Source organism: Carcharhinus amblyrhynchos, chromosome 11 (genome assembly GCF_965287045.1).
Source record: "Carcharhinus amblyrhynchos chromosome 11, sCarAmb.v2.hapA, whole genome shotgun sequence".
Taxonomy (NCBI): domain Eukaryota; kingdom Metazoa; phylum Chordata; class Chondrichthyes; order Carcharhiniformes; family Carcharhinidae; genus Carcharhinus; species Carcharhinus amblyrhynchos.
The window spans coordinates 48,993,114-49,014,532 of NC_137334.1; the positions used below are offsets into that span (position 1 = coordinate 48,993,114).

At 38.6% G+C, this 21,419-nt stretch overlaps 1 protein-coding gene across 5 annotated transcripts in view; it reads right to left on the reverse strand.

Annotated features, from left to right (window-relative positions):
• Positions 1–19,579, reverse strand: part of tlk1a (tousled-like kinase 1a) — a 162,570-nt gene extending 142,991 nt beyond the window's left edge. For 2 of the 5 annotated variants that reach the window (XM_080199045.1, XM_080199049.1), the window contains exon 1: positions 18,703–19,075. In XM_080199045.1, coding sequence (XP_080055171.1) covers positions 18,703–18,829 — 127 coding nt within the window. In that variant the 5' untranslated portion in view covers positions 18,830–19,075. Of the gene's footprint in view, positions 1–18,702; positions 19,076–19,110; positions 19,294–19,510 lie in introns of those variants that run through there. The other 3 variants (XM_080199046.1, XM_080199048.1, XM_080199047.1) reach the window with 3 other exon arrangements.
• Between the last annotated feature and the right edge of the window lie 1,840 nt (positions 19,580–21,419).

A 21,419-nucleotide genomic window follows, 5' to 3' on the forward strand; every position in this document is an offset into this window, starting at 1 on the left:
ACACTCAAATCGTATAATGGCAAGATTAGGTTAGATACGAGGAGTTTGCTCTTTTCACAAGGAATAGTGACCTTTCTGTACAACAGTTTGGAGGCTCAGGGTGATCAACTGGATAATTTTAGATCTTATAAAAGGTTTGTACATCGACTCTCCAAATTTTCAAACCCACTGCCCCCCACCCCCCCAAACCCCACCAGTTTGGTCTGTCATTTTTAATATGTTGATGTTGATTTGCAATATGAGCACTGCAATAGTCATGCAACACCACTAGATTCTGGGGTTCATAAGTCAGTCATGTCAAAAATATTTTCAAAACAATCTAAACGTAAGAGTCAAGTGTGGCAAAGCCATATCAACCTTAAAGAGAGACTTAAGAGCATTTCTTACCGAAAACCCAAGAACTCTCCCATTATTTAAGATTTGGGCTTAGCTTGACTATCCATTGTGCTATTACGTTTAAATAGGTCCTTTATATGTTAAATATACATATCACCAAAGCCAGGAAAAATTAATTCTTACTGTACATCATATAGTTCAAATATTATAACGGAACAACTGACTTTGTTCTTCCAGGAATGCACAAGATAATTCACTTCAGGGAAAATGTTTACATACACTGATCTGAGGTGTGCAGCACCCACAAGTGCCATTTTAGTCAGTTAATGCTTTCAGTATGTTTAAACAGTCTCACCCCACAGGCAAATGGAAACATCAAAACCATAGTGTATTGAAGGAGCAAATCCCAAAAGATTTAAGAAATTAAAGCAATAATTGATAAATAGGCCCCCTATTCTTTCACCTATAAATTGTGAAAAACCAAAAGTAATTCTAAAATTCTACTCACAAACACAGCTCATGTTTACAACATTTCAGATATAGATAGTGATTACAAGTTAAAAATCATACCAAAATCATTTGGTCCATCTTTTTGTGAAAGGCTATTTGCAAATGCCTGAATGACATCTTTAAAATTTTCCCTCTTTCATATTTAGATGTTTTTTGAAAAAGGCAAATTAGATAGTATAGTGATACAGTGTATTATAGCACAAAGTTAAGTTTCAGGCTTAAGTTTACAATTCACACCAAAAGAAGAAAGAAGCTGAAATTTCAGATTTAAATAACACAAATATTCAGACTTTTCTGTAGTCACTTAACTATGGATTGAAGAATATTGCAAACAGTCAATTTGGCTTCTTAAAAATTACTTCACAAATACGTTGATATCTCCAATTTATTAAAACGTGGAACACTGGAGTTACTTAACCAGCTCCCATATTTATTATTCTAATTAACTACAACATTCTTTTTAGTCAACAAATCCTTCAGGGAAGAGTGACCTCTAAAATCCAAAACACAATCAACCACTTTTTTTGCTCCCTGTTTTACAGCACACTACATTTTCACATGGATTACACCAACATTCATTCAGCTTCCGATTTCTGAATACTTCAATCAAATTCAATAGCACCAAGTCTGTATTTAAAAGAGAGTCTTCAAGATTTTAAACAAACATGTTCTTGGAAAATGCTTGCATATGAGGGGATACAATCAACATTGGCCTTTTCAGTAGTCTTTCCTACAAACATGTTTCACTGAAAGAATGCTTTCAATGGCTTTCCATATAATTCCACTTTGAACATTCAAAATTGAATACATTTATCATGCTAAAATTCATTTAGAGTGTACTTGCTCTCCAAATTAACCTTACTATAATTATTTTTCAGTCACGAGGTATTGTGGAAAAATGCAACACCGATATTTTGCATAATAGTATAGGCTACATCAACTTTTGCATACTATACTAATTCCAAACTCCCAAGAGTAGATGGTGCTATCCAATCTCCCCACCGTTCATTCACTCACTCTCAACTTGTGAAATTTGACTGCAGACATGTGAAACTGATCTGTATGTATACTGTATTGTGTGAAAACTTTTGATAATGCCACAGCCCAGTTCTTTGCCGAACTGACATTGCATTCTGAATTCTGTGGGCCCTATCATGGAGTGCTACTTGCCACTGTAGCATTTTGCCTTACTTCCTTCTCAATCCGACTCAGTCCTGCCCTCACATAGCCATTCTACAGCACAGCCACTGTTTCCTATTGCTCTAAAGAGGATTTAAGTTTTCAGCTTGTTTTCTAACCAATTTTGCCAAATATAGCTGCCTACCCCAAACACTCCACTTTTATATGAATTTGCACTACACCAACTTTAGCTTCCCTCAAACTTCTATTGTGGCACGTGATCATTCTTGCAGGTTCAGGGGTCTATTGTCTATACAGTTCTAAGTGCTCTACCAACCTCTTTTCTTCTCAACTACTTTCCATTCCACCTATTCCAGAAGTATACTCTAGAGCCACAGTCCTCTTCCCAACTTTTTCTCTGACCCACTGAATTTCTGACCATCAGCTCTGCTCTGTACTCCAAAACTGCAACGGAAGGCCACACTTGTACTGATGCCACTGCCTTAGGAGAACCCATTAATTTTCCAGCCTAACTCTATCCTACTCAAATTTTAATTTAACCTACTGATTCCATCGATTTAATATGCATTTTTGTTTATCCAAATCCTCAAAATAAATGCTTTTCTTTTATTAAATCCCAGGCACAGTAAGTAGTTTCACAACAGGTTTATTTGGTAGCACAAGCTTTCAGGTGAGTGCTTTTGAAGCCACTATCACTGATCATCCCTCCCAGAAGCAACAAACCCAAGACATTCTCCATTTTCCAAGAAGTCAATTACCTGACAAGCTTCCAAGACCTTTTTCTACTTTCACGCTGCTGAAGAAATCCACTGCCTACCTCAGCTTATGCTTTTATTTATTTATTTCTTTTCTCTTCCAAATACTCAAATATACAGCTCACTTTTTTTCTACCATACTGATACAAGATTTATTAATCTTTCCCCTACGTTCACCTCCCTGTTGCAAGAAGGTTACAGACAGAATTTCCTCCCCAATTACTACTGCTTTTATTTAAATAAGAAGTTTAATAAGTCGCTCGAATGAAATACCAACCCAACCGCTTCATTTAGCGAACAGTGTGTTAAATTCTACAGACAAGACACACTGACTCAGTGAGCAACGCTGAGGCAGATTACTCGAACAGAAAAAAAAAATCAATGCCTCATGGAGAAACAGAGCCTTCAATTTAACTTACATTAAAAAAATGTAGTCAGAATATAGGGTTTGGTCACATTCAAATACAAAGATTTAGCTGCAAAGTAAACTACTCAAGTTAATCCAACTATATAGTTAAATGAGTTCAAATACTGAAGTGGCATTCATATTTCTGCATGCTGCAGTTGACAGTTTTAATGTCACATTATCTCAGACTAGTGAAAAAACTATCTGCCACCATTTGAATCATCATAATCCTTTAGCATTTGAGGTTCCCATCAGACCTTTCCTTAACTTTCTCACCACCAACAGAAGAGTCTCATTTTGACAAGTCTCTCTTCATAACTCTCTCATCCAGTGCAACTTCCTAGTGAATCTAAGCTGCACGTTTTCCATCACTTCTCTTCTTACTATGTTGGGTTCTCCAAAATGGCTTAAGGATTTGGGACAAATTCAACATCACCTTTGTCTAAAAAAAAAGTTGCTGTACTTATAATCACCACCCTGAATGGCCTACACATTTGCACAAATCCATTTAAGATGCATATACATTCCCTACTTTCTTACAAAATATATTTTATGTATTGACCCATTAAGTTGCATTACCTTTCTGCTCATCCTGCTAGTTGCCTTTCACAATCCTTTCCCAATTTGTCTCATCTGTACCCCACTACATTCTAGTGCAAAGATTTCAATAGGTTCATGGACAATGTCATAAAGCAACATCTAGAGCTGGGATGTATTTATAAAACACCTGGCAATAAAACAAAGCATACTATTTTGTCCTTGTCAGTTAAGAAACAATGCCCAGTTTAGATCTTCTCATACTTTGGGTGAAATTAAGGTTCAGTAAAGCGCATCTCTCTATAAAAGAAAATACTTACACAGTACCAATAAAGTGGAGAGATAGGGAAAAGGGAAAAATAAAAAATAAACTAATTCAAAATATTTTGTAGGTCCAAGTCCTAAAAGTCAGTTGGAGTGTAGTACACCAAAAAAGCTATATTTTACGCTGTACATAAAGACTGATCAGATACAAAATTTAGATGCTGGAAGATTTTCAAAAGCATGTGATCAAGCCAGAATCAATCTGGGATTATATTCAAATATGGGATTTCAATCAAACTTGGTCAATTGAGATTTGCAGATAAAATCTATTTTCACAAATGAGCAAAAGAAACTCAGAATATGTCGCAAGTTCATGGAGCCCTATTCCCTCACTAATTTATTTGTAACGTACAATTACAGATCTGAGATGCTGTGCCATAAAGCTACCCACACAGAGCAACCATATTTACTCAATGTATAATCCCCTCCAGTGTTAGGCACATTAATCTCTCCATAAGAGAGCCGGCTGTCCTTTAATAAGAGTTCAGATGTGCTTCATATCAGCTTAATTTTCTTACTTCTGATAGACTATCCGAGTCCAGTATTGGTATAACATACAATCCCAATAAAACAAGTTTGCAATGATATAGAAAACCTGTACCATATGCCAACAAAAACAGTGTCACACCATCATTCATTAATAGAGACTTCGACAGCCATTAAAAAGTTGCACTGCAATCTTTCCTAAGGGTCTCGCATTCCCCACAGGCATCAAAACCCCAACTGTCATTAGTAGAAATAACTTGGTGTAATCTTTTCCACCAGAACTTTGATTTTCTTAGAAGAGTTCATTTTTGGGGGAGAAATACAAGCAAGCAGCTAGAAGACAACTCTTCAAAATAATGCTAACTTTTACCCAGTCAAGATTTTTGCTGTCCAGGCTGAATAAAACAAGCCTGCTCTGAAAGTTCAAATGCTATCTTCTAGCATGATAATCTGTCTTTAATAAAGCTGTCATTTAATGAAGATTAGGGAGAAGATCCAGCTAGCAACAGACCTACCTGGTTGAAGGCTTAAATCTCATTGAGACGTATAAGATGATGAATGGGATGGATAGGATAGAGGTGGAAAGACTCTTCCCGCTCAAAAAAGACAGTAGGACTAGGGGGCACAGCCTCAAGATAAAGGGGGGGCGGTTCAGAACGGAGTTGAGGAGGAACTTCTTCACTCAAAGGGTGGTGAATCTCTGGAATTCTCTGCCCGTTGAAGTGGTGGAGGCTGCCTCGCTAAATATTTTTAAGAAGCGGGTTGATGGGTTTTTGATAAGAGAGGGGATTAAGGGTTATGGGGAGAGGGCGGGAAAGTGGAACTGAGCCACGACAGATCAGCCACGACAGATCAGCCATGATCTTATTGAATGGCGGGGCAGGCTCGAAGGGCCAGATGGCCTACTCCTGCTCCTATTTCTTATGTTCTTATGTTCTTATGTTCTTAAATGATCAAGGAACATTCCTTTTTCCAAGACTACATATAAAAATCACTCCAGATCAGGAATAAAAGCAATTATTACAATGGGCACTTTAAGATCCTGGCTATTCAGGCATTGTGCATGACAGAATTACACAAGCTAATCATGTTTAATTCTGAAGAAAATAGTACCGATTTCACACATCTAGGAATGTCTGGAATCCCCTCCATTCTTTCTGTGCAGGAAAACATCCTTCTTCCAAGCAAAACTGACTAGTAAAGAATGGGACTGTCACAGGCAAATTCAATTTTGGATAAATGACAGTAGATATATAAAATCTACACTTAGAGGATCTTTTACTTTGCAGTATAAATATGGAATACATTTTCTCATTTTCTTCAGTACTATATTCAGGTATCACAAGTTGTGCAAGTGTGGATAAAAAGTCACGCAGTTATAATACATCTGACACAAGAGGAAGAAGATTATAATAAAAATAAAAACTGCATGCTCTAAACTGACTTGAGTAGATTACAGGAATATAATATTCATAAACAATGGAAATGACTGTTTTCTATTAAAATGCAATAATATTAAACAAGAAAAAAAAATCACTTGAAGTCATTACATGAATGCCAAATAAAACCAAGAAAGCAAACTAGTTTTCAGCGTTTATAGTAGGTTTGGTTTCAAACACATTTTAAATTTGTTGAAAAAACTAGAATTGTTTTGTATCAACAATTAAATCTGAGACAGACATGAATGCACTATTTCTAAATTTTGACATTTGAGGTCGCTATTTAATTTTAAGCTCCAAGCATCTATTGCTCAAACAAATTGATAATCATACTGAATCTGCTGAAGTCAAATACAATTGTTGCAAAAGAGCTGAAGAAGTGTCACTCTAGCCAAGTGGTTAACCGAACAAAGTTCACCAAAAATGAAGCTTCACCAAATTTACCTCTAAGCTACATGTACCTTTTTCCAGAAACCAAGTAGACACACAAGTCCATAACAAAGTTTAATTTTTGAAAAATGCTGATTACTTTCTACTAGGTGAATTGCATTAAAAATTAGTAGTAAACTGTAACATTCATATTCCAAACTAATTTTTGTACAAAATATATTCTTCTTCAATAGCATGGTAAATGGGAACCCCTCCCTGCCAAATTTTATGTCTCGATGTTGATATTACATGCTAGTTATAAGGTAACACTCCAACTGTTTGTTCCATCCCATAGATTATGCACTTGCACATATTGGGCAGGGTGAAACAATCCATAACCGACCAATAACCTAAATAGAGACTACCTGCACAGAGATATCTCAATCCGATCTAGACTTGTGCTGGCCTTCACAGCGAGGGGGATTGAATATAAAAGTAGGGAGGTCTTGCTGCGGCTGTATAGGGCATTGGTGAGGCCGCGGCTGGAGTAGTGTGTGCAGTTTTGGTCGCCGTACTTACGCAAGGATATTTTGTCCTTGGAGGGAGTGCAGAGGAGGATTACTAGGCTGATGCCGGAGTTGAGGGGGTTGAACTATGAGGAGAGGCTGAATAAACTAGGCTTGTACTCGTTAGAGTTTAGAAGAATGAGGGGAGATCTCATTCAGACATATAAGATGATGAATGGGATGGATAGGATAGAGGTGGAGAGACTCTTCCCGCTCAGAAAGGACAGTAGGACTAGGGGGCACAGCCTCAAGATAAAGGGGGGGGGGGTTTAGAACGGAGTTGAGGAGGAACTTCTTCACTCAAAGGGTGGTGAATCTCTGGAATTCTCTGCCCGTTGAGGTGATGGAGGCTGCCTCGCTAAATATTTTTAAGACGCGAGTTGATGGGTTTTTGATAAGCGAGGGGATTAAGGGTTATGGGGAGAGGGCGGGAATGTGGAACTCAGCCACGACAGATCAGCCATGATCTTACTGAATGGCGGGGCAGGCTCGAAGGGCTAGATGGCCTACTCCTGCTCCTATTTCTTATGTTCTTATGTTCTTAAGTCTGCACCAGCATTCTTTTCTTTGCATATCTAATAAAACAATACAGCCGCACGGTATTTTGCAAATTAGTCTGATTTTGCTTTAAAGAGAAAAATCTTCCAGGGCTTTGTAGCTATTTTGATGCAAAAATCATAATAGTGCACCAAAGGAAAGCAATAAAATGTTTGTAACAAACACCAAAATAAATGAAACATTAAATTATGTATGAAGTTTTGCTGGCCTGGTTAGAATTGCTATTTAAAAAACACAACATAATAATTATTATGATACAGCTTGGGTAACAAATCTCATCCAGGCATTCATGTCCCCTGTGAACTGGAAGAGTTTTATGTGAAATGAGATAGACGCAATCCAGCTTGTAAACTGTTAGAAAACAGGAAAGGTCTGGATGAATAAAACCATCCCGTTCTAAGTTTTACCCTTCCAGGAGCATTAATTTGGGGTATGCCACAAACATTTTCTCAGCTTCAGGTGATATCAATCACTATAACAATGGATACTGTGCTTTACATTCCACAGCAGACTCTCCCTGCCCAATATCTCCAATTGCATAATCTATGGGATGGAACAAATAGTTGGAGTGTTACCTTACAACTAGATGTAGTATCAACATCGAGACATAAATTCTGGCAGGGAAGGGGTCCCATTCATCGTGCTATTGAAGAATAATACATTTTGTACAAAAATTAGTTTGGAATATAAATGTTACAGTTTACTATTAATTTTTAATGCAATTCACTTAGTAGAAAGTAATTAGCATTTTTTAAAAATTGAACTTTTAAGTATTCGACATAGACATGGTGGACTGAAGGGCCTGTTTCTGTGCTATAACTCTATTGCCATTATAATATGAATTGTTACCAGCTTGCTTACAAACTTTTGAAAACCATTTAATCAAATACGTTTATTTGACTGATCTCACCCACTACCTTAAAAATCATCTAGTTTGAACTGTTGTATTTGGGAGCAAGGTCTCTAAAAGAACACCTTGTAGCTACCTGACCTGGAGCAATGACATCAGTAGAACAGCGCTGTCAAAGAAAGGAAGCAAGATAAAACTAAATAAAGTTATCCACCAAACGAACAAAACAAAGTCATTTATAAGTATTATAGTGCGCACCTGTGATGTTATCAGACACCATTATCAAAAATAAATGCATTTCAAAACTCCACCATTCTCTAATTAGTCTTAATCCATTTTTTGGACCAATTAAGAGCCAGGATCATATTGTAAGAAATGATAATAGTTTACAAGCTGTGTACTTCAAATTTTTTGTTAATGTGGCGCAACAGGGAGAGATGTTAAACAGCCTAAATTTTGCAAGACTTTCAGACCCATATAGTCTTCTTTTTAGCCTTCACTAGGAAGGTAGCACATTCTCACACCTTCTTTCCATGCTGCTTATCAATTTCTTCGTACCACGTCCTCACTTTCATTATTAGTTTTTCCTGAAGCGTCAAGAATTGTTGCCTGTATTTCAACAAGCAGGTGATACAGGGAATGATTTGGCAAGGCCTGGAAGAGAGGATAGTGGGGCAGAAGAGTTTCAGTCCATCTTCATCTTCCTCATTCTCAAAGTAGTTAGCTTTGCCAGTACTGTTCTTCCTCCTCAATCATCATCACCTTCCTCCACTTCCTCCCCCCACTCCATTGCTATATTGGATCTACAGGGAAGAAGGGCAGAAGCTAAGATTAGATATGCAACACCCTTGGGAGAGTAGGATGTGGAAAGCTTCCATTTATGATTCACACAGATACCAAGGTATGTCATTGTTACACCAAACTATCACCAGCAATATGCTGCTCGCATCAACATATTTGGCAACAGCAGATTGCCTCCACAGAAGGTTTATCGCCTGTTTCTTGTGGGGCAGTAACAAGCTTCTCATAAGCATGTGAGAAATTGCCCCTTAGTGTCCAGGGATGTGTAGGTTAGAGGGATTAGTGGGTATAATATGTATGGATGTGGGGGCAGGGCCTGGGCGGGATTGTGTTCGGTGCAGACTCAATGGGCCGCAGAGCCTTTCTGCACTGCAGGGTTCTATGATTCTACGAGAAATGCATCTGCTGCAGTGGATGAGTGTTTTAGGACTTCATGTGCAAATAGCTTCAGCCAGCAATGCCAAGTAGATGATCCATCTTGTTCTCCTTCCGAGGTTCCCACTAAAACAGATACCAGGGTTGAGCTGATTCCAGAGATGAAAGATTAATTTATGAAGAAAGCCTTAGCAAGTTGCATCTATACTCAGTGCTGTTTAGAAGAGATGATCTTATTGAAACATAAGATTTTTAGAGAGCTTAACAGGATACAAGTTAGGAGGGTGTTTCTCTAATGGGGGAAACTAGAACAATGGGATACAGTTTAGAAAGGTCTGCCATTTAAGGCAGAGATGAGGAATAATTTCTTCTCTCAAAGGGCCAAAGAGAATTCCCTTCCATAGAGAGCAGTGGAGGCTGGATCATTCTGAGTATAGACAAGGCTGAGTTAGCCAGATTTTGATCAGCAAAGGAGTTTAAACATCATGGGATGTATAGGTAGGAAAGGAAGTTGAGGGCACTATCAGATCAGCCATGATTCTATCGAATGGTGCAGTAGGCTCAATGGATCAAGTAGCCCACACCTATTCCTATTTCTTATGATCAATTCAAAACTCTCCCCAAGAGACAAATTAACAGCTAAATGCATTGAGACCTAAGCATTATGTCCTGACAACTTCCCAAATGTAGTACTGCAACTTGCCCTTCGGAACTAATCATGTTTCTCACTAAGTTGTTCCAAGTAAGCTTCTTCCTCAGGTGCCAAGTTTTACCATGTCCGCAATCGTGGCTCTCCAACACTACACTTGATAGCGGCCACAATCTTGATGTTGTGCTCAAGTCTTATACCTGTCCTGTGAAACTGTCAGTGTTTTCCCCTTTTTTTTCCTTTTACGCTGCTACCCTCAATTTTGGTGTGGAGATGCTGGCATTGGACTGGGGTAAACACAGTAAGAAGTCTCACAACACCAGGTTAAAGTCTAACAGGTTTATCTGGTAGTAAACGCCACTAGCTTTCGGAACACTGTTCCTTCATCAGATGAATCCTTCATCACCTGATGAAGGAACAGCATTCCAAAAGTTAGTGGCGTTTACTACCAAATAAACCTGTTGGACGAGAACCTGGTTTTGTGAGACTTCTTACCCTCAATTTTACCGGTTACTACCAGATGTTCTAGATTCTCTTTCCTCAGTACTTTCCCAAATAATTATAGTTGCCCCCGGCACCTGCAAAGGTTCTGTGTAACTGCTTTCCTCAAAACTTTATTTGTGTGCATTATCCAATTTATCCTCATCACATGTCTCAGAAACCACATCCTTACATCAACAACACTGAAATCTATGCAAAGTGGAGAGTTGCCTAGGTACTTACTGCGCACAAAAAGCAAGACAAAATCCAATCCAGCCTTTTACCAACTCAAGCTTACTCTTAATCAGTAAAGTGGTGCAAGGTGTTATCAAACAGAATTTATTTAATGCTAACCTGCTCAGCAATGCTCAATTTGGGCTCCACTGGATTCAGTGAGCTCAAAACAAATTACAGGTTAGGTCCAAATATGGATAAAAGTGATGAATTCCAGGGGCTGATTGACTGGCTGGACATTTAGGCAACATTTGACCAAGCACAGCATCAAGAAGCCCTAGCAAGATTAAAGCCAATCATTTCAGTCAGGATCTACAAAGGGCTGCAAAAGACATCCACAATACTGGTTCCAGAGATGAGACAACTTTAGCTATATGGTTAGGCTGAAGAAGTTGGGGTTGCTTGTCTTGGTGCAAAGAAGGAGATTTGATAGATGTGTCTATCTAATCCAAACTGTCATAATCTTGCAATGAAAAACTGTTGCCATTCGCTAACAGGCTCAAGGGTGAGGGAATACGAATTTAAGATTTTGGGCAAGAAATACATGGAAAAATTTTTGGGTTTTTTTCTGCATCAAGAGCCGTGTATCAATGACATCAGAAGGAAGTTGGATAAACATGGGGGAATTAAACTTGCAGAGGCTTTGGGACTGACTGAACTGTTCTACAGAAAGGTGGCATGGACTTGAATGGACTAAATGGCCACTTCACGTACTATAATAACTATAATTCTGAATGTAATAGTTGAGGCGAACAGTACATGTATTTAAGGGAAAGTCAGATACATACACAAGCAGAAAGTGATAGCATGGTATATTGAAGGTGCTGGATGAAGGGGACTGGAAGGAGACTCGTGCAACAGAGGTCAGTTGGTCCAAAAAAACCTATTTCTGTACTATGGAATGTAACATTCTTTGTTGACATAATAATCAGAGTACCACTCTTGTACACAATTTACAGTGGAGGGGTGCTTTTGAAAATTAGTCACCCCTTCTTGCCAAAGTGTTTCTGGCATAGGAATTGACACTTCCCAGCAACCATCTAAAATTTAGCAAGGTTGACGGGCAAAAAAGTAGGAAAAAAATGTACATCACCACCAGGTATGTATGTATACCTTTAGAAAATTGTTGATTATAGGCTCTCAAGTTAATGGAAGAGCCGCTATTCCAATGAACGATCAAATATCCAGCTCAGTAGCAGTACAAAATAGAAGAGCTGGCTTGTGTCAGTCACAGTTTCTGGCTTTCCTTTTGTTGCTGCTGCAGATTCTCAACATGAGCAAAAGTCAAAAACCATACATGCACTTCTGACTCACCTGAGGGATAGTTTCCCCTCAAAAAAGCCTTTTCTGATTAGTGATGTATGAAGAAATGAACAGGAGCCAAACAACGCGTTCATTCACCTCCTACACTACTCTAAATAAAGCATATTTTACACAAACAGGAAAACAAAACATCCCTTCTTGAAATCACAGATCAGGTTCCAAATGTGGGGACCAATTGATCTTGGAGGCCAAAAATGCAGGTAGAGTTGCAGATATTCTAAAAACACATTGTACACAATATCTAATTCCACATGACGGTTACATATTATTTGGGTAACATTATTTCATTGCCCCCTCAGGATAGCTGATTTGACTTATTAATAATCCAATCAAGGTATGTTAACTGCAATGTGCAAAATTAGAGATAACAAATTAGATTAGATACAAGGTGAGAAGGATGCCCAATCTGTGGCTGATTTAAATCAAAAAATGCCATTATTTCCTCAATTCTGAACCGTAAAGCCTTTTACCAGTGAAAACTCAACTAACACTTTTGATGATTTTGCCACAAATCTGCATTGTGCAGATATGAGGATCAAATGAGAAGATAAACCTTGCTGTCAATTTTGAGTTTAAAAAATATTTCACGGATATGGGCATCACTGGAAAGGCCTGCATTTATTGCCCATCTCTAATTGGCCTTAAACTGAGAGAATTGCAAGGCCATTTCAAAGGGCAGTTAAGAGCTAACCATATTGCTGTAGGTTTAGAGTCACCTGTAGGCCAGACCAGGATACGGGTGGCAAATTCCCTTTCATAGAAGGATATTAGTGAACAAGAAGAATTTTACGACAATCGATGATAGTATCAGTAATGATAACAATACAACTAACTTTAGGTTCCAGATCTGTTTTCAGAGCATTAGCCTTTGTCTCTGGATTACTATTCTAGTCGCATTACCACTATCTCTCCAAGTACAAGTCACCAAACCATTTCTCCAAAAGGCAAGACAAGACTACACTTGTTCATCTCTCATAACATTACGCAAAATATTTCTTAAAAAAAAATCACAATTAATCCGCCAAATTCAACTAGCTTGAGAATCAGTTCTGATCCAGTGTCTACACGGAAACATTAACCTGCCTTCCATATTTCAATAACTTACATTTATATAGCTCCCTTAATGTAATAAAGCATTGCCAAAACTTTTCACAAGAGAATGAAAAAATGAGACAGAGCCACAAGATATTACGTCAGATGATCAAAAAGCTTGAATAAATAGGTTTTAAAGAGTATCTTAATGGAGGAAAATGAGGTAGCAAGACAGGGGTGTAGAAAGGGTATTCTGAAGTTCCAAACAAAAGGCGGCATAACCAGCAATGGAAAAGTGACTAAAATCAGGGATACTCAATAAACCAGAATCAGAGGTGAAGAGATCGGAACGTTGAGAAACTGGAGGAACTTGCAGAAAAAGGGGGGAGGCCATGGAACGATTTGAAAACAAGGATGAGAATATTAAAATCTAGACCCTGCTTTGCCAGAAGCGAAAGATGGTCAGCAAGCACACGGGCAACAGGGGAATGGAACTTGGTGCATGTTAAAACATGGGCAGAGTTTGGGCTGACCTCAAATTTACAGGACACAGAATTTGGGAGAATATGAGACCAGCCCCCCCAAGTAGTGCTTTGGAATAATAAAGTCTTGAGCAGCAAATGCATGAATGAGGCTTTCAGCACTAAACATTACAAAGGTGGAAACAGGCAATCTTAGTGACAGCAGGAATATAAAGTCATAAGCTTATTGTGGGGGTCAAACGTGAGCCCAAGTTTGCAAACAGACTGACTTAATCTCAGACTGTTCCCAGGGAGAGGGATGGAGTTGGTAACTAGGAAACGGAGTTTGGAGCCAGATCCAAAAACAATGGCTTCGGTCTTCCCAATATTTAATTGGAGGAAATAGCTACACATCCAGTTCTGGATGTTGGATAAACAGTCTGATGCTGTAGCAACAGTAGACGAGTCATGATGTGGTGCTGTCAGTGAGATTGAGCTGGGTGTCATCAGCGTACATGTGAAACCTAATGCTGTGCTTTCTGATTACATCATCGAGCAGCAGCATGTAGATGAGAAACAGGTACTAATTAAAGGATCTACTGTGCATTCCTAAAATTTTCCGTTTCAATTCTGCTCTAGATTTCTCCCCCCCCCACCGCCTTTCTTTCCTTTCCCCAACATTTATTTTTTGTTGAGCATTACAATTATAATTGGGGAGATCTAAAAACTAGTTCAGGTTCCTAGATAAAGGTTTGGTATACGACAAGCTACCAAAATTCAAAATTTAAAATAATCCACAGGGCAACCTAGTTAAATGCACCAAAGTGGTAAAACTGTGTCCATAGTTCACAACACATCGCCAACCTTACCAAAGTCTTTATAAGTGTGCAGTTACTTTACGAAGATGACTTGATACTATTCAATAAGTGAGAAATGCAACCAACTGTCAGGAACAAATTGCATTAAAGAATAATATGCAGCAAGGGATGCAAGTTAAACAAGTGCAATCAGAAAAATTGGGAGTCGTCTCAGATATAAAAATCAATTAAGAAAGCATATTCATGGATCTAAAATTTGCAGACAGTATAAAGGACATGCAAAATATCACACGATATCTGTGACAGACATTTGCTGAAATTGCAGTTAATTCTGTTCCCAAAACCACCTTAGTAAAACTAAAACCGCAAATTTGTACATGAGTCTGTTTTGGGCTTGCTGTACTCTTTAGAGAGAAAGAACAATCGTTATAACATGCAGGGAATAAAATGCATGTTAAGTCCAATAACTGCAGGTTGACCAGGTAAAAAAGCTTGGTTTGGGATGTATTGCATTAAGAACATGAAATATATACTGCAATTGACTGTTTCATCTCCCCCTACTAACCTTAAAGTAGCGTTTGCAATCTTTTCTTTAAGATCATCTAGTAATTAAAATTACACAAATACTGAGGTCCTACCTCATTTTACTTACATTATTTCAAGTTATTAGATAATTCAGTTCTTTAGTACGCAGTGATCATTTTGAATTATCAGGTACTCACTAGAATCCACATACAATACTAATGTACATTATCTTTCCCCAACTGCATCTCATCCAAGAAAGGAAAAAATGTTTTCCAGCATCATGCATGTTTTGAATCAGCAACAGATCAGTCAAAAGTAAAAGTAATGTCAGGTACAGATTCCCCATTTTTAAATTAGATGAGAAATACACAGATTTGGAACAGTAAGTGGGCCAATAAGTGTACAACTGACATGGTTGCCCCGAAAACATTCAATTCTTGGGTGAAATTGGGAACACCACCACCAAATGGGCGAAAAGGAAATCACTTGAGAACATCTCTTCAGATACTTCTACAAAGTCAACTGTACAACAAACACACAGTTTAAAACAGGAGGTGGTCATCCAAGTAAAGATCTTCTCTCACAAAAGAAATCCAAAAATAGATTTGAACAATATTGTTATAACTTTACAACAAGCTTCAGCACACCAAAAACTTCATACCTGCACAAATATATTCCCATAAATCCTTTCCAGCTCAATAATTATACTAACATTTAAGCATAAGTTGGATATTCTGCCAAAACTGACTGCAGAGTAAAGTACAGCAAGACACTTCCCTAGGGTCTCAATCCACTTCGTTTCAATGTCAGGTCAGTCCAGACTCCAGCTCCCCTCACTATAAATTCATCAGTGCAAAGTAAAATTATTTTGCACCAAAATTGCAGCTTTATTATAAATGGTCCCTAAAATAGTTAATGTCTCTTATGGATCATATTTTTGAAACAAGGAATGACCTGCAATAGAACACAAGATGCATTTCACCCAAACAAATCTCACAGGCCACAGTGTACATATATTATGTAAAAAGTTCAATATCATGAAAATTTCTGTAAATCACAGGAATATATCTGATCACCTACAACATTAAAAAATGAAATCTGCCTGTTTTAGCAGGAGAATGTCCCTTTTATCCAAGATCTGCCTCTTTATAATGATCTTATTGCGAAGAGAAAATTTAAAGAATGTGACAAATCTTCTACATATTTTCATGTAAAAAGCTATGCTGTTGTGTAATATGGATTTAGATTTCAATTCACCTTAGATGCAAGATTTATTTCCTCCTAAACCTTTCTGTCTTTTTCTCTGAAAATTGCTTCTCCTTTTGGAGTTCTCTGTCCAAAGATAGGTCTGCCCACAGTACCACTAGCTTCACCATGGAAAGACAAGGTGACAGGTCGTGATTCTACCCCAGCCATAACAGGGATCAAACCCTATCCTGTTGGCAACAATCTGATCCATACTGTCCATGCAGCCAACCAATTTCCATAGAATCAGAGTTGCTGTGGCAACATACACTCTTACATGCATGTCGTAGCCTAGAACTGTGGATCGAAACGGTTCAGGCTCCAACTTCTTTCTATCATGTGGCTGACCAGGAATCCTCCTCTTTCTGTTTGACATTGCCATTTGTTGGAAGGAATTATAAATTGACACAATCTGTTTGGCCGTGATATGAGCATACCTTCTTTGGCCATCAGTTTTAAAATGAGACTTGAACCTGGAACTTCTTACTCAGAGGCAAACTGCTATCCATGACACTACAAGACCTCTTTTGACTAGGACTACTTATTGGAAACCAATAATTTTACGATCAACTCTTGGACCAATTATTGAAAATCAACCAATACAACAAACTTTGCAGAAGTAACCACTAGTGTATTATTCACTATTTGTAAGTACAAGAAATTTTCAATTTGGAATGTCAATGGGAACTTGTTGCATAACAAGTATTTATCTCTTGTAATGAATATTAAAATTGTAAGCAAGAAAGAACACATTTAATGTAGCAATTACAGTTGACTATTAGTGAGACAAAAGTTTTACAAATAATCTGTCAACATACTGTATTTGAAACTTCCTTCAGTTTTGCAAATGTTATTGTAATACACTTAAGATTAAATGTATTGGAGAATAAACTAACAAATAAAAAATAAATTTCACCTCCCCAGTAATGGACCAAGTTATCCATTGTGACATGTTTGTTGAATATGGCAAAGCATTATTCATTTTTTTTCCACATTTCCCTAACAGGAAAATTAAAGCTTATGAAATAATTTAAGTGAAGATAAATAGCACGCTTTTCTGTCATTTCAATTAAAGAATTGGTGTTTGTCGTTCAAACACAGCAGTTAATAATTTTCCCAGAAAACTATGTCAACTTTTCCTAAGTAGTTGTTTCTTTCCAAAGTAATTAAATGCTCATATTTTGTCATGTTTGGAATATATCTCACAATATATGTGAATGGACATAATAGTTATGCAAAGGCTTAAATCCAATTTCAACCAATGAAAAACTCCCACAATATCAGGCGTACAGAACAGTGAAAATTGTTTGTCCTAGTTCTATAATGCAGTTGTGTAACATGGTTTTACAAAAATACATAAAAATCATTCTGATGACTCAGCAGTTGCTGTTACCTTTCAACAGTAAAACGCTGTTTAACTTGCAATGCAATATTTTTAAATGCAATGTATTACTAACTAATACATTTAAAGTATCTGTGGATTTTATAACTGGTCAAAAATTGCACATTGGGACTTCACCTGTGGCTAACAATTTTAAATTCTTCCTTCCCTTTTAAATAACTATTATTCACACATCCTTATGCAAACCCAAAATGACTGCAAACAGAAGTGCTTTACCAAGAAACGTGACGAGGATTTGATAAAGCTGCTAAATATTTTAAGATTAATTGGTGGATCCATTTATAGTATGAGGGTTTTAAGTTTTTACAAAATTTGGAGGCCATTAGGTTTCGAAATCTTCTGTTTCAGATCGTGAGAAGGATGGCTGCAGTTGCCAAAAAGACAGTCTCCCTTTGATCTGACAATCCAAAATCTCCCCACGCTTTGCTGCGTTGTGCTTTCCATACTGTTTGATACCTTCCACTTACTGTAAAAAAATCTCATCAGTGACTGGCATTGCCAAAAATGGCAATGGAGTTCAGCCTGCTGGTTACGTTTTCAGAAACAATTTACTTAACCTCTCAGGATCATGTTGCAAATCAATATGTCAACCGCCAAAACTCGCACTGAAATAAGATCATGGACTCCCCAAGTCAAGCCCTGACCCTCTTCATCATCTCTCGCTGAGGGAGAGGGCACCACACAATGGAGTAAACATAACATGTTACAGCTCCACTAAAACCTCAGCTCCACTTTTTGTCACTTCATAACCAAGGGTCTGTGGAGCATGAAGATTTTAAAATATATCTGTAATGTATTCTGAAGCGGCACCAGAGCCTGATTAAGTCCTGCCTTAAGATTTTGCCCGAGGGTTTGTGGCGTGTGCACCAACAAGACCAACCATTAGACAACCTCATCCTCATGTTAAATGTACCCGGGGCCTGGAGAGTAACCCGCCTGGGACCCGGCGTGCCACCGCTTCACACACACACACACACAAAAAGAACAACAAACAAAAAAAAATAACGAAATGAAACATTTCGAAAGACATCGGAGAAGACGGGCGAGAGTTGAAGCCGAGTGAGTGTGTGGAGCAAATTACCTTCTTTAGCCTTTACAGGTGCCGTGTTAGTCTGCAAAGCTCCCGGCGTTGGGGACGTGGAGAACTGGGACCAAGATGGCGTCCCCTCCAAACTTCCACCACTTCCACTGTTACTTTGGACACTCATCAAAGCTACTTTGAGACAAATAAAACATACACACACATACACACACACCAAGTGTCACCACCGACACAACGCCCAGTAAACCCCCTCCCCCCCAAAAAAAACAAAACCCCTCAATCAAGTCAGCAGCAAACCACCTCAGCCAGACGAGAAAGTGGTTTTAATTTCCTCCTCCTCAGAAATGCCCTCTTTAATGTCCCCACCTTCACTCACTCACAGATATAAAATGTATAATTCTCTCTCTGTCTCTCCCCCCCCCCTCCCCGTGACAAACGTTCACACACCTCTGCACTGCGTCTTCAAGTGGCCCCGTCACCTTCGCATCAGTTAAGCGTCACGCATCGTTTGTGCAAATACTATCGCGAGGTTCGTGCACCTCAGCGGAGAGATGGAAATGGCAAAAAGCCACAATAATAATCATCAGAAATAATAATAATGATGATGATGATGATCAATGTTTGCGGCCTTACCCTCCCTTCCCCTCCCCTCACTCAACCGGCGGCCAGCCTGCCTCCCTCCGCCGGCAGCCGAGGTTGACTTTAAACTTTGGGAGTGTAAGAGTGAACCCCCCTCTCCCTCTCCCTCTCCCCTGCTTCTCTCCCCTCTGGCCCGGGGACAGCTCTATCTCTCTCTTTCTCTAAGCTGCTGCTGCTGTTTGGGGAAACTTCTCTCTCATTGTCTCACCAAACGTCAATAACTCTCTGCTTCCCTCCGCACATTCAAAGCTTCCACATTAAAGGGGCTCCGGCTTCCACTCAGCAAACGAGATATGTGTATGTATATATTTTTTTTGCGACAATGTCGCGCCAAATTCCTCTGTATGGTTTCTCTTTAGGGGGAAAATAAAGTAACTGAATCCAACCCCGCCCCATTCACAGTTAGATGTCATGACGTGAACCTGGGTAACTCCAGTGTGATGTGTGTGTGTGCAGCCTATTGAAAATTAATCTTCAGTAAATGCTGGCTCTTTTGGAGGGTGGCAGTTTATAGTCACCCCATTTCTCTTTCACCTGCAGTGATGTAAATTTCCATTTTTCCTAGAAAAAAAGACAAACACTACTTCATCACTGTTGAAATTAAGGATTTCAAGTACTGGGAAACTTGTATTATTTCAAACTTTAGTTAATGTTTAGGAGCACTCAATAGCTTTGCTTTAACTCTCCCACCTGGTCTCAGACATTGCCCATTTTCAGGAGGAACAGCCACCTAATGTACAATCACAGAGCTGTTACAGCACAGAAAGAAGCCATTCGGCCCATCATGACTGTGCTGGCTCTCTGAATGTGCTATGCAGCTAGTGTCATTTCACTGCCTTTCCCCATTACCTTTTATGTTCTTTGTTTTCAGATAATAACATAATTCCTTCTTGAATGCTTCAATTGAACCGGCCTTCACCAAACTCGCAAGCAGCGCACATCTCACTGCATGAAAAAGTTTCTCCTTATGCCTCCATTGTTTCTTTGGCCAATTATCTTAAATTTGTGCCTTCTTGTTCTGAATCCTTCTACCAGTGGGAACAATTTTCCCTATCTACTCTGTCCAGGCCCCTCATGATTTTGAATTACAAACATACAAAATAGGAGCAGATGTAGACCATTCGGTCCCTCAAGCCTGCTCCACCATTCAATAAGATCATGGTTGATCTGTTTGTGTAGAGTTCCACATTCTCATCTATCGCCGATAATCTTTGATGCCTTTCATTTCCACCTCCACTGCCTTCTGAGGCAATGAGTTCCAAAGCTGAACAACTCTCTGAGAGAAAAAAAAACTCGTCTGTGTCCTATAAGGGCAATCCCTCTGCAAATTCAATAAGTCTTCCGCACGACATACTTTCCTGTCTATCTTTGTATCAGGTGCAAATTTAACTTCCATGCCTTCACTTCCCTCATGCAAGTCATAGATATTAATTGTAAAAAATTGAGGCCCCTGCAGGACTTCATTCGTCACATCTGCATTTAGACAAAGACACATTTATACATACTCTGTTTTCTGCCAGCCAACCAATCTTCAATCCAAACTAATATGTTAACCCCTACATGATGAGCTTTTATTTTTTGCAACAACTTTTGATGTGGCATCTTATTAAATGCATCCACAACACGCGTTAGTCCTTCAAAGAACTCTAGTAAGTTAGTTAAACATGAGTTCCCCAATTTTCCCGATTGCCTTGATCTTGTCTAAGTGCCCAACTATAAACTCATTATGGATTGATTCTAACACCTTCCCCATGACAGACATCAATCTACTGGCCTATAGTTCCCTATTTTCTGCCTCACTCCCTTCTTGAAAAGAAGGGTAATATTTGTTTTCCAGTTTGATGGTACCTTTCCAAATCTAACAATTTTTGGAAAATTAACACCAAAGCACCTACTATTTCATTAGCCATCACTTTTATGAATTCCTCTATCAAATCTACTCACAGCCTTCTTTTCTCAAAGGGAAACAGTTTAAATTTCTCTGATCTACTGAAGTTCCACATCCTTGGTATCATTCTTGTGAATTTAATTCTCCTGCTGAGATTTAACAAGTGGCAGGAGAGGCACATTCCATGCGCCCAGTCCAGCAGCTGTTCCTGTGCAGGCTTGTGGTGAAC